Source organism: Bipolaris victoriae, assembly GCF_000527765.1.
Source record: "Bipolaris victoriae FI3 unplaced genomic scaffold scaffold_37, whole genome shotgun sequence".
In the NCBI taxonomy this organism is placed as follows: domain Eukaryota; kingdom Fungi; phylum Ascomycota; class Dothideomycetes; order Pleosporales; family Pleosporaceae; genus Bipolaris; species Bipolaris victoriae.
The window spans coordinates 236,368-259,458 of NW_014575355.1; the positions used below are offsets into that span (position 1 = coordinate 236,368).

The 23,091-nt window shown below is 46.5% G+C and overlaps 9 protein-coding genes across 9 annotated transcripts; 6 read left to right on the forward strand and 3 right to left on the reverse strand.

The window, feature by feature from the left end:
- Positions 1–140: 140 nt before the first annotated feature.
- On the reverse strand, positions 141–1,405 carry COCVIDRAFT_97687 (hypothetical protein; the record flags this gene model as incomplete). The annotated part of the gene is made up of 5 exons (XM_014701734.1): positions 141–450; positions 505–905; positions 955–1,153; positions 1,209–1,328; positions 1,380–1,405. The coding sequence occupies 5 exons, from the start codon at positions 1,403–1,405 to the stop codon at positions 141–143; spliced, it is 1,056 nt and encodes a 351-aa protein (XP_014557220.1).
- Positions 1,406–1,996: 591 nt separating this feature from the next.
- COCVIDRAFT_37351 (hypothetical protein) lies at positions 1,997–3,223 on the forward strand (the record flags this gene model as incomplete). The annotated part of the gene is made up of 4 exons (XM_014701735.1): positions 1,997–2,201; positions 2,251–2,376; positions 2,424–2,870; positions 2,922–3,223. The coding sequence occupies 4 exons, from the start codon at positions 1,997–1,999 to the stop codon at positions 3,221–3,223; spliced, it is 1,080 nt and encodes a 359-aa protein (XP_014557221.1).
- Positions 3,224–4,297: 1,074 nt separating this feature from the next.
- Positions 4,298–6,043, forward strand: COCVIDRAFT_37352 (hypothetical protein; the record flags this gene model as incomplete). The annotated part of the gene is made up of 5 exons (XM_014701736.1): positions 4,298–4,384; positions 4,435–4,495; positions 4,551–5,602; positions 5,669–5,835; positions 5,887–6,043. 5 exons carry the CDS (start codon positions 4,298–4,300, stop codon positions 6,041–6,043), a joined length of 1,524 nt encoding a protein of 507 aa, XP_014557222.1.
- Positions 6,044–10,521: 4,478 nt separating this feature from the next.
- COCVIDRAFT_37353 (hypothetical protein) lies at positions 10,522–11,698 on the forward strand (the record flags this gene model as incomplete). Its single annotated transcript, XM_014701737.1, has 5 exons — positions 10,522–10,651; positions 10,706–10,835; positions 10,872–11,157; positions 11,212–11,572; positions 11,649–11,698. 5 exons carry the CDS (start codon positions 10,522–10,524, stop codon positions 11,696–11,698), a joined length of 957 nt encoding a protein of 318 aa, XP_014557223.1.
- A 297-nt stretch (positions 11,699–11,995) lies between these two features.
- COCVIDRAFT_37354 (hypothetical protein) lies at positions 11,996–12,531 on the reverse strand (the record flags this gene model as incomplete). Its single annotated transcript, XM_014701738.1, has 2 exons — positions 11,996–12,367; positions 12,430–12,531. The coding sequence occupies 2 exons, from the start codon at positions 12,529–12,531 to the stop codon at positions 11,996–11,998; spliced, it is 474 nt and encodes a 157-aa protein (XP_014557224.1).
- A 1,128-nt stretch (positions 12,532–13,659) lies between these two features.
- Positions 13,660–15,270, forward strand: COCVIDRAFT_97789 (glycosyltransferase family 2 protein; the record flags this gene model as incomplete). Its single annotated transcript, XM_014701739.1, has 2 exons — positions 13,660–15,062; positions 15,120–15,270. The coding sequence occupies 2 exons, from the start codon at positions 13,660–13,662 to the stop codon at positions 15,268–15,270; spliced, it is 1,554 nt and encodes a 517-aa protein (XP_014557225.1).
- A 208-nt stretch (positions 15,271–15,478) lies between these two features.
- On the reverse strand, positions 15,479–17,324 carry COCVIDRAFT_37356 (hypothetical protein; the record flags this gene model as incomplete). Its single annotated transcript, XM_014701740.1, has 7 exons — positions 15,479–16,082; positions 16,134–16,247; positions 16,299–16,476; positions 16,533–16,928; positions 16,982–17,051; positions 17,100–17,192; positions 17,259–17,324. The coding sequence occupies 7 exons, from the start codon at positions 17,322–17,324 to the stop codon at positions 15,479–15,481; spliced, it is 1,521 nt and encodes a 506-aa protein (XP_014557226.1).
- A 1,147-nt stretch (positions 17,325–18,471) lies between these two features.
- COCVIDRAFT_97754 (hypothetical protein) lies at positions 18,472–20,678 on the forward strand (the record flags this gene model as incomplete). Its single annotated transcript, XM_014701741.1, has 3 exons — positions 18,472–18,760; positions 18,810–19,101; positions 19,151–20,678. 3 exons carry the CDS (start codon positions 18,472–18,474, stop codon positions 20,676–20,678), a joined length of 2,109 nt encoding a protein of 702 aa, XP_014557227.1.
- A 492-nt stretch (positions 20,679–21,170) lies between these two features.
- Positions 21,171–22,883, forward strand: COCVIDRAFT_37358 (hypothetical protein; the record flags this gene model as incomplete). The annotated part of the gene is made up of 4 exons (XM_014701742.1): positions 21,171–21,269; positions 21,323–21,832; positions 21,881–22,559; positions 22,615–22,883. The coding sequence occupies 4 exons, from the start codon at positions 21,171–21,173 to the stop codon at positions 22,881–22,883; spliced, it is 1,557 nt and encodes a 518-aa protein (XP_014557228.1).
- Between the last annotated feature and the right edge of the window lie 208 nt (positions 22,884–23,091).

Consider the following 23,091-nt stretch of genomic DNA (forward strand, 5'->3'; position numbering starts at 1 on the left):
TGTAATCGGTACGACAATCATGATGGGAATAGAAGCGTGAGGATGGTGTGGAATTACTAAATTGATGTAGTCCTCACATACCTCCACCCAAAGAATTCTTCCAACCTTATTTACAGTGTATGAAAAAAACTAGACTAACCCTACAACTTCGCCTTTTCAAACCCATTCAGACTACCTACTGAATCCCCTAGGGACGGAAGAGCTAACTCCACTGCTTCCATCGCCATACCAAGGCCGGCCTGGTAGCCCGTTCCGCCCGCCCCGTAATTATGAACAACGATACGGCCATCAGACCGCGCTTCTTTCTCGATGCGCGCGCCTCCCAGTCTCCCCGGTCTGAGACCTGCAAAGGATGCTAGGATTTCTGTCTCCGGTACATCCAATGATGGCTCCAGTGTTGTTGTTCGTTTCCAGATAGAATCCGCCTCATGGGCAAAAGTATCGCCGGTGCTATGCAATATAAGTGAGCACTCTGCTTGCACGAAATGTATTGCGTGTACTTACCCGTTTCCCTTTTGCATAAAACCCCCAAGAATCACGTTGCCTTTCGAATTAGGTCTCGGAATAATATACGTCTCGTAATCCTTGCCATGACGCATGATGTTTTGCTTAATTTGCGGTGCTCGGGCGAGCAGAATTTGCCCTCGGACAGGGAAGCATTTCTCGTCCCCGACACCAGGAAGGTGGCGCGCACCGTTTCCGGTGCAGTTGAAGACAACCTTTGTATGCTTGCTCAAGAAAGCAGAATCCAGATGCTCTAGCTTACGCCGGAGGAACTTGACGCCTTGCTCTTCGAGCTGGTGCTTGAGATATTGGATATGTTTGGGCGCATTGATTGTGACTGTAGTAAAGGAGACGCCGTACTTCACCCCTGGTAAAAGCTTGTGTGAGGGTAGCACTGTGAACTTTTGGATGCGTTAGTAGTGAGATGATGATATTTGAGAATATGCTTACATCTTCCAAGTAGCCCGCAAGAGACTGCAGCTTCTGCTCAGCTGGCTTTTCATCCCAAAACTCTAGTGATTGCGTCTTACTGATAGCAGCGATGGATCCATGAGTATCTGCAAGTTTCATGAGACGTTTATACCCGGCCTTATCCCAGGTAAGAGCATTCGCATCGCTACCAGATATTGCTGAAAAGTTCGCGCCGGCCCTGCTTGGGTAAGATTTGGGTCATGAGCAGAGCTGCTAGCTAATTGTTATCATACCACGGTGATGTATAGTTGACGGAGGTATCTCCCGGCAGATGTTGTGCCACGATTGTTGTATGATGTCCATATCCTTTTTCTGCCAGGATGAGAGCAACATCCAATCCTATCACCCCAGACCTACATATAATTCAGCATGCAAAACGTACAAGGTTTATGAAAGTAACATACCCAACAATGACTATTGAGTCTTGCATATTTGCTGTTCTTTGCTCTAACCGTCGAAGCTTTTCAGGGCTGATGTGTTTACTTCTGAGAGTCGCTGCTTGTTTAGCGCTTTTTATACCAATGATGCCTATTGATCTCTATTCTCCAAAAGTGTGAGACGAGATTTTGCGCTGGCTGAGCTGTGCACATTGGTCACGCCACAACATAGCCACTACATGGTGGAGCACGGGCTCATTCGTTTTCCCGTCAAGTTTCCCGTCCATTTTTCCGCATTTGCATATGCTTGGCACTTCAAGTTTCGTAATATCCAAGATTCACTATGTATGACTTCGGCTTCCAGATCATTTGGGCAGGGTCCCATTCAGAACGATTTGTGGACGCTTATCGTTGGTCCAGTGTGCTGATAGGAGCGCAGTCTCCCGGCTTGGCATTCCTATCAGATCCGATGCGTGAGTAATGGTCAGATCGGGGGTGACAAACATGTCCACCTACCTGTCAAAATGGCATAGTAGAAATGTTGTTTTGACAATCTCTCCGACATTTATTGTTAAAAGACAAGTGATATCCCTTGAATTGATAGTACAGTTGATCAAGTACTGAGGAATACCATATCAAGAAGTATGACCGTAAAAATACCATCAGTAGCAGACGAGGAGTCTAGCAAAGCGTATCGCACTCCAGAAGAGTGGCTTGCGAGACTCGACCCGGAATGGGTTCGCGTCTGGAACGCACATGGAGGGCACCATCGTCAAGCTGAGGAAGTACCAATCGAAAAAGTCCGTCGAAAGCCACTCGCATACAGCTTCACATATCCAACATGGTCAGGCAAGCATGGCACTGCGCCCCCAATGATTCGTTTGCTGACAATGAAAAGGTCCTTGTGTGTTCAAGGAGACAGAGTTTGAAATTTCCGTAAGCCAACCTGCTGGTTATATCAAAGTCCGCGTGTACACGCCAGAGGGACAGGGACCTTTTCCGGTACATCTTAACTATCATGGAGGTAGGACCAGTTGCCATTTACGATTTACCTTTCTGATATCAAGCCAGGCGGATGGGTTCTGGGTAGTCTCAATAGCGAAGCAGCCTGGTGCAGAAGTGTTTGTAATAACACTAGCATTGTCATTGTCGACGTAGATTACCGCCTCGCCCCAGAATTCGTTTTTCCCACAGCCATATATGACTCTTGGGATGCACTTCAATGGGTCCTAGCTCATGCCGATCATTTGAACATCGATGCCACTAGTGTGTCGATTGGCGGTCTCTCGGCAGGTGGTCACATGTCAGCAGTTCTTTCGCACATGGCGCGCGATGCGGGACTAGAACTCAAACTGGCATTGTTAGTTGTGCCTTCGACTGACTTTAGGTGGCTCATTGCTGAAGAGCCCTTACGATCAGCGATTGCCAAGCGTTATCCCAGTACGGCGCAATACAAGGATGCACCTTGGGGAGGCCTGAAAAGAGAGCAGTGGTTCTTAGATTATTGGATCCCCAACGGTATGTGCCATCGTGATCTCGACATTAACACGGCCCACTGATACAAGACAGATATCAGAAGAGCAGCATGTGATGATTGGATGGCTTCACCGATGCTGGCCAGGTCTTTTGAAAGACTACCGCCAACACATATTGTAACCGCTGAGTTTGATATATGTAGAGACGAAGCGCATCAATATGGCAAGCTACTGGAAAGCAGTGGAAATCTTGTAACTCAGAAATGTTATCTAGGAATGCCGCACGCGTTCGGGCATTATATTCATCCTGAAAAAGGTCTGAGCAAAGGGCATGAGTACATTCGAGACACATCGACGCTGTTACAACAAGCTCATGGGATTCACAACATCAATTAAATTCAAGACAAAGATATTCGACGTTTGTTTTACTTGTGAGAAATTGGATCAGATTCTATACTACGAAAAGGCGGAATTCACACATAGAGTAATAGATAGATAGAGGTAAGATTAAGTTATGAGGGTATTAACGCTAGTGCTGACTCAAAGCGGGTACGTTGGGTCTAATGCAAGGTCATTATTGGCACATCTTAATGATACACTGACAGCTTACACCATTGGCCACAACTACGTACAATAACTTCTCGCTGCCAGCGTATCACGAGGCTATTGGAAAGCTAACCAAAGACGCCACACAAGACGCAATCACACCAAGATATGCCAAGACGAGAACGTCTGCCGCTGCCACTCAGCAAACAGGTAGTGGTGGTGCACAGAGTTTGCAGAAGGTGGGGCTCGCTTCGAGGACGGTGCTCGCTTAGAGAGCAATGTTCGCTTATTCACCAAGTCACGAGGAGGCGTCTTGAAGGCTGGCGGCGTAACATGTACCGGCCCGTCCCGATCACCAGCTTACTATCGGAAGCCGTTTTCAACCGTTCCGAGCATTGGTTTGTCTAGAACGGCCCCTTTTAAATACAAACTGAGCTGCAACCATTGGTTGCCAAGTCGTGTGTCGTATATGATCGATGGCCGGTGGAGAACGGAAGTCAACAATGCCGGCTTCCAGATGAACTGATGGGCAATTCCGCCACTAACAGCGTATGTACGACGCTAAAAACTGGAGCTATAACGTAGATCACAAAGTAGTCCACTCATAGTCCACACTATTGTCCATTATGACACGTCCGAGCTGATTGAATACTGCTATAATTGAAAGAAAGTATGACGCATATCAGTTGTGGGTCCATGCAACGCATGTAACGATAGTAGTGCAAGGCCAGGCTCATGCACAGCCGCACCCGCCACTCACATGAGCAAGGAAGCGGATATCAGTGTATCCGGGGCAGGGACATCTATGTTACCTAGGACAGAGGTGAATGTGCCTGAAAAAACGGTATAAATCGAGGCAGAACATGAGTCCCTTCAGCCCTCAACAATCCAGTCTCCTCGCACACCCTTGTTTCAGTCATAATCATGACAGTCCTATCAAAGTTTGATTTTAATCTTGGCGCAATCCGACAAGAGCATCTCCTCCTGTATCTTCCTGCGATAGGTGCCATAGTAAGATAGGGGCAAACTTAATTACATCCCAACATGACTGAAAATCATAGATTGCTCTTCGATTGGTCCTAGGTGTCGCTTACAATCTTTTCCTTCACCCTTTGAAAAAATGCAAGTAACCGTATATTGCACCGTGGCAATTTTCGCGTGCTGACTGGAAACTTAGTTCCTGGTCCGAAAATTGCGGCTGCGACGAACCTCTATTTCATTTATCGCCTGACCCGTGGCGAGGAAACTTCTTGGATCACTGAATGCCATGAAAAATATGGTGAAGTTGTCCGATATGCTCCTGGAAAATTGAGCTATATATCTCCCCAAGCATGGAAAGATATTGCTGGTCACCGTGCAGGTGGACGCGCAGAATTCCTAAAAGATATGAAGGCCTACAGTCCTGACGTAAACGGCGATTATAATGTTGTAACGGAACCAACATCAGAATCGCACGGTCGGGTCCGCAGGGTATTCACCAACGCATTTAGCGACAAGGCCTTGAAACTTCAAGAGCCTCTCATCGCTCACTATGTCAACAAACTGAAGAAGATCATTGACAAAAATGTGGCTACAGACCCAGAGACTCACATTGATCTTGTGAAATTGTACAATTGTACAACTTTTGACATTATGGGAGATCTCACCTTTGGGGAGCCGTTAGGTATGTTAGATACCGGCAAGTATACGAAATGGGTCAGAGCAGTGTTTGAGAGTATCAAAGTCCTTTCCCTCTCTCGCCTGGTAAAAGAGTACCCTGCATTGGGGCTCGTCATGAAAGCATTGATGCCTCCATCTCTACGCGGTAAAGACATCGAACATTTCCGGCACGCCGCCGACCGCGTGGATAAACGACTTGCGAAAGGGACCGACATCGGTAAATCTGATATCTGGAAGCTTGTTCTAGAAAATCAGAAAGTTCAATTGCCTCTCTCAAAGATGCATGCAAACGCGTCAGCCTTCATGGTCGCTGGCACCGAAACAACAGCGACATTGCTAAGCGGACTGACCTATTTACTGCTTATGCATCCAGACAAGATGAAGAAAGTCGTTGAAGAAGTGCGTGCCCTGCCACAGGAAGACCTGACGCTTGAGGTGTTGCCACGTCTGCAATATTTGAGTGCATGCTTTCAGGAGGCCTTTCGATGCTATCCACCAGTACCAATCGGCCTACCTCGAGTAGTGCCACCGGGAGGCGGTTCCATATGCGGCGAATGGGTGCCAGAGAAGGTAAAGACCAATCACATACGTACGCATTCATTTCTCCGGCTAGGCTAACGATATAATGCGATACAGACAAGCGTTGCTGTGTCCCAAAAAGCTGCCTATTCCTCTCCTTTGAACTTCAAAGATCCAAAAGACTTTATCCCTGAGCGATGGCTACCTGGTTCCGGATACGACACAGATAGGAAAGACGTGTTACAGCCCTTTTCCTATGGGCCACGTAACTGTATTGGAAAGAAGTACGTATCCTATTGACCCAAGAAGTAATCGATATTAACGGATTGTCACAGCCTAGCATATCATGAGATGCGTATCATTGCTGCTATGATGCTGTGGCATTACGATCTTGAAATATGCCCTGAGAGTAAAAACTGGATAGATCAGAAAGCGTTTACTCTGTGGGACAAACCAGAGCTTAAGGTGAAGATTACACCTGTTCAGAGATGATGATCAAACAGTACCTTCATCTTGCAAACCTAGAGACTGGGGTTAAGCATTTTTGAGAGTCATAGATCTCGTACGCTTAGTTTTAGGAGTAACAGAATGCATTGTTCTCTTAGTTTACTGCTCTATCCAATGTCTCAAATAAGTCAGTGTCCAGGTCAATTTTGAAATTTCGGAGCAGCCACCTAGAAGCAAGAGTCATCCACATCACTCAAAGCCCACTCAGCCTCCTCCTCTAGCATCACCCTCACAATTTCTGTCCCCCTCCGGCATGCCTTGGAAATTTTATCGTCTATGGACTCCACCAACAGGATCAACGAGCTTCACCTTCCTATATCTGTCGTAAAGTGGAGTCTGGCCGTTGTATGCCCGAACGGGACCCGGCAACCCCAAAGATCGACAGCCAAGATCGTCTGAGGGGGGTCACACAGAACGCATTCATTCGCTCTCGTTAAGCGCATGCAAGGCCTACTGTCGTTTTAAGGCATGATTGCCGGGTGCTTTGCATCAACCACAACAACCCATGATTCAAGTTTAGGGTTAAGAATAGCCAAGCCAGAGCAGCGTCATCGATGACGAAACAGACGTCGCAGCGGACATCAGACGAGCACTCGTCACCTCGATTGTCATTGCCGTACACACTGGGAACCTAAGGTTTTAGTATGTGGCGGTGCCAGATAGGTGAAATAATTCTCTCCTTATGGAGCGTGATTAATCTGCCAGCCAATCACAGATCGACATCCGGTAACATACAGCCTCTTTCAGCCAGAATAGAGCTTATTTGCTGATACCGAAGCCCGACCCAGTAAAGACTGGATAGCTCTCGTATATCAACAACTTTGTTTTCTAACCCGTACAGGTAATTCATTTTGCGGCCAGAAAAATCTTACGGCAATCTTATTGAAGGCTTTGCGCACGGTCCACGCAGTCCGGGTCGCGGAACTTGGGCTTGCCGACTATGAGAGGCTACGCCAGGGTAGTAATATAAGGGGCTATTACCGTATTGTGACTGGACGCGGATTCGTAAACCCATAGCTTTCGCGAGGCGACAATCTAGTGAGCTTCATCGTCTTTGTCGAAATAACCGATGCGTACGATGACGATACCCCATTCATGTGTCAGGGGTCTTGTCTTATCAGAGAACTTTACTAATATATTCAAGCTGGGAAACACTTACCATTGTGTAAGTGCAGCTGTGGTTTGAGACGTGGCATCAGAGCAAGCCGTGATCGGTGAGAGAGTGAGCAATAGACGAGCTCAGTTATCAAAGTGATGCATCGGCGTCAAGCATACTTTTACTCTGGTACCGGTAGAGTAGCTCTGTTCCGTTAGATCTAGCGTGCGTTGACACCCACATCCAATCCTTTCGGCATAAGTTCCAGTTTCACGTAGTGTGACCGCCAGTGTTACCCAGGTGGGCCAACTCCATTGGAAAATTTGTAATGAATGTGCAAATGCTTTATCTGCCTGCGAGAAACGCCAAACCTCGGAGAACAAAGTTAGAAAAGACCAGATATTGCATCCTGAAATCTTTGCAGCAAACTTCTAAGCGTAGTAATAGCTTTGAAGGAATATTTCGCAGAGGTCTAAGAGGTATAAGTTGTGAATGCTACAAGCATCGTAGTCCCAGATTAAGATCATGAGCATGGAGCAATAATGAGGGCCATTTCTCGTCACATCGAATGGATTTCCCTCTTTTAGGTGATGTTGGATAGCAATTTTTACTATTCCGAATGTGCAGCGCCGGGATACTGGAGGTTTTTCTCAAGGTCCTAGCTTACGCGTATGGGGACGGTGAAGATAAAGACTATTTATCCATGACTATAGATCCAATCCTCATAAACGACAGTCTCAACCCATAATTATATATTATGCACACGGGAGGTGAATTCCTGACGTGCTAGTCGTTGTATTGAGCGTCTCCACTAATCGCAACTGTAGTGATAGCAAGCAATGATTGCAAGTTAGACCGATGCGATAACTTGACAGAGGGATGGATTGATTCATAAGCGGATCAGTAGGCACCTTCCAACACATGCGGGAATTCCTTGTTGCTCGATCGACAAAAAACTGGGGGCCTCATTTCTAGAACATATTACTGAACTGGAGAGATCCTAAGTATTCTACATTTACGGAACGCATACATAAAACCACTGCCAGATTCTCCAGCAATTATGATATCGTAAAAGCAGCCACGATGAGAGTCGGATTGTTTCTCTATACGTCAAAAGACCCCTGTGGCTCTGTGGGACCATGTGGCAATGCATAAGCGATGTGTATAATTAGTGTGGATAGTTGCATGCTATTACTAAGAGGTTGGATACAAGATGACCGTTAGCACCGATGACTAAAATCTGGTAATTATATCTTTAGCACGATTACAGCCACGGGATTGCTGTTCATACCTTGATGCGGTAGAAAGGCGCAAATCACATATATCTAGGCTTACTATAGCTATACATTCGTTTCCATAGGATAAATATAGAATTACTCAAATTTGAGCCCGCTTATTGTTACCATAGTTTCTAGTGATGCCACATTCTCACTCATAATCGAAACAGAATTTCGTAACTTATTTGACCTGCTAAACTCTTGTATTGCTTAAACTAATTGAGTTGAAGCAGAGTCGCTTTGGTTCAAAAGTTATGCTGATAAAATCTTGACCGTGTTCCGCGGAGAGCTTCTACACCACTTAAATTCTTCTCGACCAATGAAATGACATAATAGGCCTACTTTCATGATTGGGGCCGATAGATAGAGAGTATTAATGTATTTGAAAACTTCAACTGTTGTCGGAAAAGAAACGATCTCGACTCCTAACTTCTCCTCGGATGTCATTTGTATTCATGATGGCAGCGATTAGGCATGCTATTAGGCTACATTTTACATGTCCCATCATTTGTAAACCATAAACAACTCAAAGGAATGCTTTCTGTAGCAGACTGTGTCTTCAACCAAGTCCCATCCTCCCCACCTTAGCCAAGACAAAGATTTCTTATCCCTGTTTTAATCGACTGCCTCTACCAAAATCAGATATCAACAGTAAACCTCGTGACTTTTCGGATGTTCTCTCCCGTCATAAAAAACTATATTTGCTAGCCATTCTTCTTTACCTTGATGATTACATCGATCAATGCCGACTGTTACTGTTGCACTATTGTGGGGACCGATGGAGCTAAATGCACCAACAATGCTGGTGATTGCGGGGGAAAAGCGACCCGAGGGCCAAATTTCTGCTTCTTCGGCATCGAAATATACTGCAATGAATCGAACTTGCCGAATATCACCTGCGGTCCCTGGTAGGCTAACCACAGTAAGCATCCCCTATGTTATTTTTCCAGCACCACTACTGAGTTGATATAGATGGATGGACGAACTTCGTAATGTCTGATGAGCTAAAGCAGGATGTTTTCCATAGATAGACCTCATGAAAGGCATTTCATTACCTAATGGCAATATTCTACATAAGTCAGGAGAACAATAGCCTCAGAAAGGGTATAGGCTGACCTTCTTGAGCACTGAACACGCGTTTGCATCTACAAATCTTCAATAGATTATATACCCATGTTCTGTATCATTTATTTCATTCTTCGCTGCTAAAAACGTTGCTGTGATATGCATGGATTTGCATGACATCTCTTCACGCGTGATAATATGCGATGCGTCGCAATTTCTGGGAACGAATGATCAAGCTTTTGGGAACACTCTAGCGTGCGAGGCTGAAGATTTAGTTGTATTCTCGTATAATATAACACCTTACCGGCAACACAATGTGACGATGACACAACCAGAAGATACGCAACCTCCAAAATGATCAAAAACTTTCTCTTGTCAAAACCCTTGGCTAAGATCGATAACATTGAGGTCACAATGTAGTGTTTTGGCCGAGATGTGGCGTGTAAACTAGACATTACCCATTATGCATCAACTCATGAAGGAAAGATGCCAAACCCAACCGAGAATACGAATGGAACAGCTCGGAATCTTGGTTTCAGGTATTTTGACGGCAGTGGTCCTGCAGTGACCAGGCAAGAATGAAAGAAAAAGGCACGAAACATCCTCGTAAGAGGACTGTTGAGCTAATCAAGGAAATGAATTGAATGCCTTAGCTTCTTGATTGTAGCCTCATTGGCAGTAGCGATGAGTATCAATGAGCAGCGATGAGGCGACACCGATTATGGGGTATGAATATATCCAACTTTACTTCTTAGATCTTGCAATACCTTTCCTCTCAACTTGCCAGTATAAAAGCTGTCAAGAGTACCAATCACTTAGCACGTCCAATCGGTCTCTATCTTCCCAAGATCGATCACTACGCACTCGCATTTGCTTTCTGAAATACTTCTACTAAGTGCCCAAACGAAATGAAGGTCTTCGTTGCTGCTATCCTTCTCAGTGTCTACTGACTTGCAACTGCGCATTCCGTCCAGAGTAATGCCAAGATGGAATAGGGAGCAGGAGAATGCAGTGGGAGTCTGAGCATGCACAAAATCTCTCCGACCCATCACACGGATCCGCTGGAAGCGAGAGGAAATGATGTTGATTTGAATAATCGTCGTCTCTCCTTGGTCGAGAAGTTCCGAGAGAGAGAGAGAGCGCTAATTAGTACTGGTGAGCTTTCGATGCACCGTTATGAGACTGAACCGTAACATTAATCAATCATAGCGAAGCAATACCTTCAAGCGCGCGATCTGAATATCGTGCTTCCCACACACCATATATTCAGTTTTTCTGCCATCAATTACAATGCAGATCCGTCAGTTGTATCCTCGAGCAATGAAAACTGGTCACTTTTGTCAGAGATGACTCAGGGTCCCTACTGAATTTCAAGCAAACTGATCCACCGGAACATAACTGACGGCGAGCTAGATGTACCCTTCACTGTTGATATCCAAATCGTCGACGTTGACACTTGCGAACCAATCGCTCGTATATATTTTGAGGCATGGCATTGCTACTCTACTGATGTACGTTCTAGGGTTGTCGCAAACGGCAACGGCGATTCCTCCGATGAATCGAACCTCAACGCCAGCTCTTTCCGCGGTATCAACATTTCCGACGATAATGGTGTTGGCACCCGTGGCACCATATTTTTAGGACATTGTACTGGTCGGATGGTAAGATCGAGTCTATTTTTCCTTCTCCTATCAAACGCTTACATATATATGCAGAACCACATGCGTGTTATCAGTCATCTCGGTGCTGTTTTGAACGCCAAAAACACATTAAAATGTGGCAACAGCGCCAGCATTAGCCGAGTATACTTTGACCAGGGCCTTGTGTCACTCGTTGAGACGCAAGAGTCTTATAGCAAGAATACACGTAACTTCACGACTTATACTGATGATGACATCCTTGCTGAAGAAGATGTTGAGGTTGATCCTATTTTTAATCTCGTGTTAGTAGGCAATAGTGTATCCTGTGGCATGTTCGCTTCGATTGCTTTCGAAATAGATATCGCATCGTCGTACTGTCTCAGTCCGGCGGTTTCCTATACTTTTGTGGGTGACATTACAAATGAGGATTGTGATTGTATAGTTGGCGTTCTCCTCCAAACGGCATTGCTCTCACCAGTGGTAATAACACACGCACTGGCTACTTGTAGTAGGTATTACGCATCTTGCCGGGCGCTCTTGTCTCATCAACGGTTACAATTGACAAATGAAATCGTAAAACGTGTACAGGTAATTTGGTGCGCTATTAAATCACTTGCATGATAAAGCTCAATTCTCACATGTGTCTAGCGGCTCTCACGGGAAAGTAGGATGAATTTAGCTATGCAGTCCGTTATTGTGCGCCAAGTCCTGACACCAGCTCTTGAGAGCTGATTTATGGCCCTGCGGTGGACCCACTACTACCCGCTTTAACCCAACCTCTACTCCGCTTTCCCTTTATCCATCACTTTCTCGGTTCCATTCCCTGTAGCTCAATCCACAATGTGTCGAAACCGACTGTCTAGAGTGCTATTGGGATAACTATCGCTTGCCCGACAGGGATCGCATTGCTTGCAATAAGTGGGTTTGCAGCAAGAATGGAAGCCAGCGGAATACCCTGAGCAACAGCTAGTTTCCACAAGGTATCCCCAGCAACAGCTACGTGGACTGATGCAAGCTTGGGCATGAGCGTGCATGCAGGTCCATTATTAACAGCCTCGCATCCAGAAGGTCTTACGGTGAGGGTTTGCGATTCGTAGATGGTGTTAATGTTTTCGATATGGTTCGATGCAGCGATATTGCAAACGCCAACCCCGAGCCCAACGGCAATTCTTGAGAGTGTTTCTCCCTTTGCGACAACGTGGGTAGCCACGCCACCACATTGACGTACGACCTAAATTGACGGAACGATATATTAGCATATCATGGAACTAAATTTCGAAGAACTTTCATTACCAATTCAGGTGCAGGAGTAATGGTAGGCGTCGGTGGCTGGTTGTAAGGGCTGCCCAATACCGCAGCAGCGAAAGTGGTCGTGAGAACGAGGATAGAAAGCATCTTTGATAAATGTTTGTGTGTTTTGTGAAGGTAACTTGGGCTTGAGATGGGATGAAGAGTGATGCATCCAGATCTCACTGATGTATGCATACTTATAACTTTCGGTCTTTGTTCTATTTGGTCCAGCTACTACCGTCACTCCAGCCTTCCATTACTACAGTCTCACATCTCATTAAATTGCGGACCGAAGCAATCCTGGTACACTATACCATTACGAACTGGATGCTTGAAGGGCATCCTCGAACCGGTAAGACATGCCCACAATCACGCGGCCAACACATCGAAGTCTGGGTATATGGTGATCTAGCCTTCAACGTTACAACAGTAGGTGACATGACGAGAATCAATTGATTGGAAATCTTAGGATCATGAGCACATTAACTATTATTAGAGCGCAAGCTGCTGGTGATCCATGTTACAGTCAATCCAACAAGTGTCTGAGAAATCTTGGGAGCTTTCGGTCACTCTAAGTATCGATATTCTTGTTTATGAAATGTATATCATAGCTTGAAAAATTCTCAATTACTAGCAAACTCAAGCTTAGATTTGGTAGTTTATAATTTTTCTCCAATAACTTCTATCTATCGACAGAAATACAAACATCAAGGACTGAACTATAGCCCAAAATAGGCGAAATCGATATTCTCAATTCCTGGTCGCAAAGAACCGCGTTTGGTCGTAGTGTTGTGCATCGGTCCTTAACTACAGGATCTAGAACTTGTCAAGGTTTGATTGAATGGAGGGTACTCGTATTGTTCCCTGTCGCAAAGTAGGCTATGCAGCTTAGACGCTAGTCATAGTTCCATCCTTCCTATTGATCCACAGCGGGCAAGTATACGAAAACATCTTGTGGCGTATAGAATATCGGTTGATTTAATTTACTCTAGACCTGGTCAATCAATCGGCATATTGAGGATGTTTCTAGACACGAATATAGAAAGATTATGATGGAGTATTATCATGTAACTAGGCCATAGGGCCGATTCTTGTCCACATGACATGAACTCAGTGTAACATTTCGCCAGACAATGTGTTTCCTGCTTCTTTGTTCCTGATGATAACCCAACTTCTCTACTACTTTCATCCTTCAGTCTATCCCCTCTTCTCTGATATTCTCAATCTTCCAGTATGCGTTCCCGACATGCGTACGGTCTCTTGAGTGCACTTGGCTCATTGTTGACATGGCTCTGCATGCACATATTCACCAACTACGGAAATCCATGGGACATCTTCCCAGACCCGATTCGACGAGTATGCATCGCTGTGTTTGCTATAACTGTCGTCGACTACATCTGGACAATCTTGTGGTGGGTTGCATACGAGCCTGTCCCCGCACCGACCGATGAGAGTACGTTCCCAAACGTCACTGTCGTGATACCTGTATACAACGAGTCGTATTTCATTCGTCACTCATTGCATTCCGTTCTCCAGTCATCTTATCCCAAAGATCGATTGGAGGTTGTTGTAGTAGATGATGGCTCTACAGACGACACATGGAACCACATTACCGCTGCCGCAAATGCATATGCCAGCACTACAGTTTCCTATCGAACCATTCGACATGAGAAAAATCTTGGCAAGCGATTCGCCATACACTCCGGCTTTTCTCTAGCATCTGGTGATATCATCATCTCCCTGGATTCAGACAGTGTATTGGAACGCAACTCAATATCTCGATTGATAGCACCGTTAGTGCTTGATAGTCGAGTTGGAGGTGTGGCAGGCCATCTGAGTGTCCTAAACGTGGGCCAAAAGACCATTCCCCGATTGCTCGATATGCTGTTCGAGACGAGTGGAAACATTCCTCGAGCAGCACAATCAAAAGCATGCGGCGCTGTCACAATCCTTCCTGGTGCGCTTTCAGCATATCGCACAGTCGCAATCAAACCATTCCTCGCAAGCCTTCGCGAAACCAAGTTCATGGGCACACCAATCAAGCATGGAGAGGATATTGAGATAACGCTCGGATTACTATATGCTGGCTGGAGAACAGTGTACCAGAGTAATGCTGTTGTCCACACCATTGCGCCAGAAGACGCTACTCGAGCGTTCCTGATGTACACGCGTTGGGAACGAAGTTCGTACGTGTACTTGTTGTCAAGCTTCTCTAAGATAACCTGGCCGGCCGTCCTCAGACAGCTGGGTACTCAACTTCTCAACGATATTAAAGTCAACACTAAAAGTCACTTTTATGTTGACATATATGAGGAGGCAGAGCGTCCTCGACATAATCCAATGTCAGACGCTCCGTCAAGGACGAGCATAGGGTGCCTATTTTTGCTCACTAATCTCATCTCAACTGCTGTGGGCAACTGTTTGTTCCCTTTAGTCTTGTACGCTCAGATGTACATGGCCGTCTCTCGCCCTGATGCAATTGTGATAGGGTATCTCATCACACTATTACTGTCATGCTTTCGTTCTCTTCTCTTTTTCGCTGATTGTAGCGACGATCGAAAAAACCAAGAGAAAGCTGCCGAAGAAGAAGAGGAGAAAGGAATAGGGAGCTTGAACAGGGCGAACACAGCAAAACAGTACCAAACTCTGCTCCAGAAAGATGACATCAACATGGCCCTTCAGTTCATCGAAAGAGATAGGCTTTCGATATTTAGTCGAAAAGCACGGCTTTCTTGGCGGTTACAGTATGGATGGCTCGCTATTCTTTTTCACGCGAGTTTCATTAGCTGGTCATCTATAATCGCATTGCTAACTATCAGAAGTCAAAAATGGCTTACAAGATAAAGCAAGGAATCGAGTGTAGCGTTCTGTAGAGTAGTGATGATAGCAATTAGATCCTTTGGGCAGCCTATAACATGTCTAACTAATCGGAGCCATACCTACGGATTTCTTGCATCTTGAGATATCATGGCTGCGCACAGTGTTACTCCATTCCATTTCAATGTAAGTTTCAACTATTTCGACATGAGATATTCGTCGTCTTTCTTTTCTCCTATTGAAACTTTTTTACATGTACGGGAAGTTTGTAATCAGTATAGATGAGACTACTGCCAGCGTCGCGCTCCCAGATGAATCCGTCCCGATCTAGCAGCTCGAAGTCATATCTCCATAGCAATGTTGTCATGATGAGCCGTATGCTCTGTTGAGCCATATGTCTACCAATGCACGCTCGGCTTCCAATCAAGAATGGACGGCTGGCAGACTTGTTATCTCCATTGAACCCGTTCTTGTCCGCGTCTTCTAACCATCTTTCTGGGTGGAAGCGAGCTGGGTTAACGAAATACTTTGGCGATCTTTGGATCGTGTACAAGTCAGCCGAAACAATGGTGCCTGCTGGTATGTATGTGTCTGCTATAGTACACGAAGGGGCGGTGCGTTGCGCTGTTTTACCGTTTGCGGGCGGGAGCAAGCGCAAGGTCTCGCGGATGCAGGCATTAAGAAATGGCAGACGTGCAAGTCTTTCACCTGTGATATCGGCTTCATTGCTGAATGCAGAACGTATCTCAGTGCAAAGAGTTTTGTAAGCGTCTGGGTAGCGCAGGACGTGATAGAATGTGGAAGCCAATGTAGTAGCGGTAGTTTGGTACCCTGCGAGTCTTGGGGCTATCAGTAAAGGATCTGTTATGAGTGGGCAAGATGCGACAGACGTCAAACCCATTGCGTTGCTAAAGAATGCATCCGCGTCTAGCGTCAAGCCTTGCTTTTCGCTACCCATGATGGCCGAAAGGAAGTCCTCCCTACCATCTTTCCTCTCAATGCAACTAGAAAGATGTCAACATGTTAGCATATAGATTCCCATTGAGTTCACTTACTCGCGTAGTTTTTTGGATGGCACAAGCTTTGAAAGCTGGGAGGACATTGGCATCGCTGAAAGGAGACTTCTAGCCATCTCCAGTGCCGGGGCTACGCCGGGCATGACGAGCATGAAGCTTAAGGCTTCCACCATAGGCATCGATCCTTTACCTAACTGCTTCAGTGTTTCGTATGTTGCTTTGGAAAAGGTCAGTCTACGATTGCTCCATTAGACTCCTTTGCGTACTACTTACGGCGTTTTCCAGCCATCAACGGCTCCCCAAAAGCAAGGTCGCCAATTATCTCCCAGAACATTGTTTCTAATTTATCTGCAAGATCTATACTGTAACCTTTCTCAGCAGTTTCGTCGAAATCAGGGATAGCCTTCTCGATGTGCAGCTTCTGGATTGGCTCCTGGCTTGCCAGTGCTTGAGGTGTGAAAGCCTGCTGAATGACTCTGTGAAGTCTCTTATGAAGCGCTGGATCCGGAATCGTGATTAGAGTAGGAGCGTTCAAGACGAGGTCAGAGAAAAGAGTCAAGAACGTTCCTGCTTTGGAAAAACGTCCATCTTCTTGATTTGCATATATCGCTGTTTCTGCTTCGAGGGTCGCAAAAGATACTTCGTTTGGTGCCACTCGTACAACAGGTCCTACTTGAGATTAGCCTAGCGATCTGAGCAATGACCGCCTCAAGGGATCTTGCCATATTTCTCATGAAGAGCCTGAAGTTCCGAATTGAATTTCATACGATACAAAGCTCTCATACCCCATATCTTTCTTACTCAGGATTTTTGCAAACTATGTGATCATAAGAAACCCACCGGAGAGAACTTGGCCAGGAAGGGACCTGGAACGTGGGAAAGTGGGTGTAGGTAGCACCCATAGACTACAGTTGATGTCAAAACGAAGATAGACTACAAGAGTCAGATTATTAGCAATACGTCTCGAGCGATCTGAATGATGGGAGTGCAAGAACCTACAATGGCTGCTGCTGCACCAATCTGCTGGCCTACGCTCAATTCCTGTAAGAGAGAAATTACTGCCATAGTGACTATCGTAATACTCAAAATGGAGCTCGGCTCTGGTGTTGAGGAATCGTTTGTGGTTCCATGGGATAAATGATTAATTGGATTGCATCCTGCATAGCTGACCGAGTGCCCTACTTACATGCCAAGGCGGGCCCTGGCCAAGGTTTGCTCGGTTCGCTGTCTTCTAGTTTCGGATCATGGAGCCTCACTAAGTTAAAGTGCGCGTTATCATTCGAGACGCGAGTTGCTGGCGCAGACGCATGCATGATCCTCCTGCCGGAGGGTCAATAATCACCGTTGCCTATCATCCGGACAGCGACGCTAAAGCAGCTCGCTCCTTCCAGAAAAACGGCTGCTCGACAGTAGCGTAGGATTCATGGGCGCCAACGCGTGGGGGAGCGGATGGGAAATCGGACCCTTGCTCCGCCGCTCTGCATGCGCGCCCTTGTACACTAACGTAGCTAATGCCCTACCTCTGTGCATCCGCAATAACAATACCGCCCATATACGGATGTATTGCTCTAGTGATAAGAAACCTCAGATGAGAAATTAAAGTCATATACTGGCTGCCTCAAACTGCTTGGTATCGTATTCAGGATACGTCCACTCCACTAAACAGCACGCGTTAGATAGCTGCCATGTAAGCGACAAGTGAAGGATTCTACCAGTTGCTCCACTAAAAAAGATCCTCCCAAAGGATTTCGGACAGCGGGTTATATTGTTGGCGGAAAAACACGGCCCACTCACATACATAACATACAGTAAGCGCTTCTTGAAGTAAGACTAGTAAGATTTCGTGCTAAAGCAGTCCAACATGCACCCGCGATGCACCAGACTATGGGGCTGAATCAGTAGATACAGACACATGCACTGCGGATAGGAACGCTCGTTGGTTGGCACCAAGAGCGCACGAATAAGCCGTTCACAAAGTCCCAACAATTAACGTTACAAAAAACACTTCTCCCAATGTGATGGGTGCTGTGCCCAGGCTGAGTGCAGCGCTAGACAGAGGATGTGTTGACAAATTAGAGAAAATTGAATAGATGATCACATGTTTTCATCCCAAGCGGACTACGTACAAATGCTTTCGTTCGATGCTTCGTACAGCCAACCACTATCTCCACGTCTACTCTTTTAGCCATCTTTTTTGAAAGATAATCGCAAAATGGAGCAGCTTTCATATCAGTCCAAACTGATTTGCTCCGAGGAGTCTCGAAAGACTGGATGCTTCACAACACTCCCTATCCGTATCCATCCTCGAGATGACTTAGCGGATGCAGCAAGTCGCCGTTTTGTACAAGACTGGGCCAGAGAGATGAGAGATGGCCGCGAACAGTCTACTCATTTCTCATTCTCACCGGTGGGAAACTGGTCGTCCTTGATCTATCCCGAAGCGATCCCAGAACGGTTGGGGGTCTTAGCCTATCTGTCCGACTTGGGTTTGATTCATGATGGTATTTGGATGTACTCCAGGTTATCTCGGCAATTCTAACGTGTATCTAGACGGTGGTGAAGGCTTGAGCATTGAAGACGCGCAAACCGAGCATGGTGAACTCTGCGCTGCTCTAGATCCTAGTGATATCAGCAGCGCTGCGCCAGGTTCAAGGGCGATGAAAACCAAGAAGCTTGTTTCCCAGTGTATGCTTGAGTGTATTAACCTTGACCGAGAATTGGGCTTGAAGATGCTCGCGGCGTTCCGCGACGTGTGGCTCGCTATTAGCGAGAGGAACAGCGACAAGGAAGCGCGAACTATGGAAGAATATTTGAAATATCGAAGCGATAATGGCGGAATGCTGTAAGTGACTCAGTCGTGCTGTTGTAAAACCTTGGCTAATATTTGACAGAGTCTTCTGGCCAATGCTCCAGTTCAGCCTCGGAGTGTCCATATCGGAAGCAGAAGAAGCGCTCGTACAGCCAATTATTGACGCAGCGACTGAAGGACTTCTCCTAGCAAATGATTACTTCAGCTGGGAACGTGAGTATAGAGAACTCCAATCCGGTCAATCGAAGAGAATAGTCAGTGCTGTTGACCTGTTTATCAGGACGAAGGGACTCTCAATCGACCATGCAAAAGAGGAGGTCAAACGCATGATCATCGCCGCTGAGCGCAATTTCTGTCAGCGTCGTGATGATCTTTGCAGGAAGCATCCTGACATATCATTGAAGTTGAGACGTTGGATTGACTGCGCTGGGCTAGCTGTCTCGGGAAATCATTACTGGTGCTCGGCTTGCCCCAGACAGAATGCGTGGAAGGATATGACTCCCCAAAGTCATAACGGTGCCAAAAGAAAAACTTCGCATGGCGCAGCGATCAGTATGCAGGAAGCACCCTTCAAGAAGAGAAAAGACTCGAGCTTCTTTGGCTCTCAGCCTAGTGATGATGAGTCTTCACTCTCAGAGGTATCAAGCTACCCGTTTTACAAGCCGTCGGCACTTGCACTGGAGGCACCTTCAAAGTACGTTTCCAATATGCCTTCAAAAGGCGTCCGGAGTGCGCTCATCGAAGCTCTCAACGCATGGCTTCACGTGCCGTCTGAACGGCTAGAATCGATCATGTCTGTCATCAACACGTTGCACAATGCTTCACTCATCCTTGACGACCTAGAGGATAACTCACCACTACGAAGAGGCTATCCAGCGACACATATCTTGTTTGGGCAGTCCCAATCAATCAACACCGCAAACTTTATGTTCGTACGCGCTGTGCAGGAAGTCGCGCAGAAGCTAAGCCCAAATGCCTTGGTCGCAGTCCTTGAAGAACTCGAGGGCCTGTATTTAGGCCAGAGCTGGGATCTGTACTGGAAACACAACCTCGCATGTCCAAGTGAAGCCGAGTACGTCAATATGATCGACCACAAGACTGGTGGTATGTTTCGCATGTTGCTTCGGATCATGCAGGTAGAGAGCGAGGTGACACCGCAGGTGGATTTCCACAGACTGACACTATTGTTCGGCCGATTTTTCCAGATTCGCGACGACTACATGAACTTCCAAGATTACACGGCGCAGAAAGGGTATTGCGAAGATCTCGACGAAGGCAAATTCTCGTACCCAGTCGTCTACTGTTTGGAAAATTATCCGGAATACCGTGGCCATTTTCTTGGCATATTCCGACAACGGCCTACGGTTGCGACCGCCAACGCATGTCCCTTGTCGGGGGAGAGTAAGCAGCATCTGACTGCCTGCCTGAAAAAGAGTGGAGCGTTCGATAAGACGATTGCTTGCTTGACGGATATGGAACGCGACTTGGAATTCGAGATTAACCGGCTGGAGCAACAAACGGGTGAGACGAACCCAATGCTGCGCTTGTGCCTCGCAAAGCTCAGTGTCAAAGGAATTGGGAGGATTGGCGAGGTAAGCCCTAGCAAATGATCGTCCGGGGGGCTTGCAATACGGCTAGCCACACCCGTCTGACCCCCTGCGGGCCGTTTCGCCCAAGCGCGCTAATAATGGGTCATACGAATTGGGAACGAATCCTACGTTATCATCTCTCTTTTCAATCATGATTAGAAACCTAGACCAATGAAACATCTTCTTGATGATGGATACCATATACATCGGTGATAAATCCTTACTATCGTATGCATGTATAAGCACAGTGCGTGCATCTTCCAACGCCTAGCCCGTCGAAGTGGGTATCTTGGGAACCGGTGCAGGGAGTCCTTCGCAACTTATGTCATCTCGCAACAACAGTCCCGCTGTAGTCTAGGGACGTCTCTTAGCTCTGCATAGTTCTACAATCGTTTTATTCTAACCAGCAGTTGGGTGGCCTTACATGTTTGGTATCCAGGATATCTTATTCCCAGCACTGGTGCCCGACTTGGTGACTCAAATTCCTTGTTCTTCATTATTGGTTATACGGAAATGCGGCGACTATCAACCCTATCTTGGCTACACGCCATACATGCTTCCATTGGCATCAGCGAAGCCATGACAGTAGATTACGGGTCTTGCCACGATGCAGTGTGTTTAAGATAAGTGTTCGGCCTAATAGAGCCAGTTTCTAACACAAGTAGTGTATTCTTCTTTCCGGAACACTTTCTGTTGAGTTGGGTGGTGGTCATGTGTCCGATCACGCGCATTATCCTGCAGTTGCAAATGGATCCTCTGTGGCATCGCTCTTTTGGGCACAGCAACAGCAATCTGCCCAACCAGTCTGTCTTGTTCATGTCTACTCTCCTCAAGACGTTGCCACCGTCATATCTGTCTCCCGCAGCACGAATTGCCCATTTGCTGTTCGTGGTGGCGGGCACTCAGACATTCCTGGTGCAAGCAACATCAATGGCGGCATCACTGTCAATATGGCAGGGCTAAGGAATGTCGAATTGCACGAGAGTGACGGCATGGTCAGAGTCGGTGCAGGAGCTAAATGGGGCGACGTTTACAAACAACTTGAGAAATCAAACAAAACAGTCGTGGGTGGCCGACTCACTGGAGTTGGTGTTGGCGGACTGTCGTTGGGTGGAGGACTTAGCCACTTTTCCGGTCTGCATGGCTGGGCTTGTGACAATGTCCGTAATTACGAGGTAATAACATTGATGCCGCAAATGAAGCGCAAACTGATGTCAATCCAGGTGGTTCTTGCAAATGGTAGTCTTGTCATTGCTTCCAACTCGTCAAACTCAGACCTCTACCGCGCTCTGCGCGGCGGCGGAAACAGCTTTGGCGTTGTCACTCATTTCGACCTTGACATGTTCCAGCAGGGTCCTATGTGGGGAGGACTACATGTGTGGCCATTCCAGCCATCGGTAACATCCGCTCTTACTCATGGTTTTGTCAAGTTTGCACAGAACGCTCCCTCCGATCCACATGTATCACTGTTCGCTGGCTTGGGTTATAAGCAAGGAAGCTTTGCCTGGGCTTTAGGGCAGTATGATGCTCTAGGAAGGTCTGAGCCTCCTATCTTTACCCAGTTCAAGGATGATGTGGAGGTGTATGGTACGGCGAAGATTGTTAGCACAGCCAGAGTGACTTCGTTGTCGGACCTCGCGGATGAGCTAAATCAGTCAGAGCCTGCTGGCATACGAAGCCGTTTCACAACAGCAACTTTTACCGCCGATGCAAGACTCTTAATCCTAATGGTAAAGATCTTCGAAGAGCAAGTTCAAAAGGCGTTAGATAATGGTCTGCATAAGGACCAGCGATTTGCGCCAATGCTCGGAATCCAACCATTGACGCAAAACCTTTTGAGAGCTCAAGCGAAACGGGGAGGGAATATCATGGGCCTCCATGATTCTGAAGCACCTTTGGTTGGTAAGTATCGCCAAACATTCGTCTTCCGGCGGCGCTGACAGTTGTCACTCAACAGTCTGTTCTTTCGGATGGGAATGGTCTTATGGATCTGATGACAGAGTGGTCATCGACGGTATCAAAGCGGTATTGGAGCATTCTATTTCAGCTGCTAAGGAAAGAGGCCTGTATCACCCTTTCAAGTACATGAACTACGCTGCATTAGACCAAAATCCTATCGAAAGCTACGGAAAGGATAACATCGAGTTTTTGAAGAGGGTACGGGCGATGTATGACCCTGAAGGAGTGTTCACTTATCTGTTACCTGGGGGGCACAAGATCAGTTGATTTACTATCAGTGTCCAAAAAGCATCCTCCGCGAAAAATGGGAAAGGTGAAGAAGCATACAAAAATTTATCTTTCGAAGTATTGTGTCATAGCCTGGAAAATGCTATCGTTCGCCTAGGACTCTGAAATTCAAGATAGCATACGTAGGAGAGAATGGAACCACCGGAAAAGAGGTCACAAGACCATTTTTAACGCAGTCATCCACGAA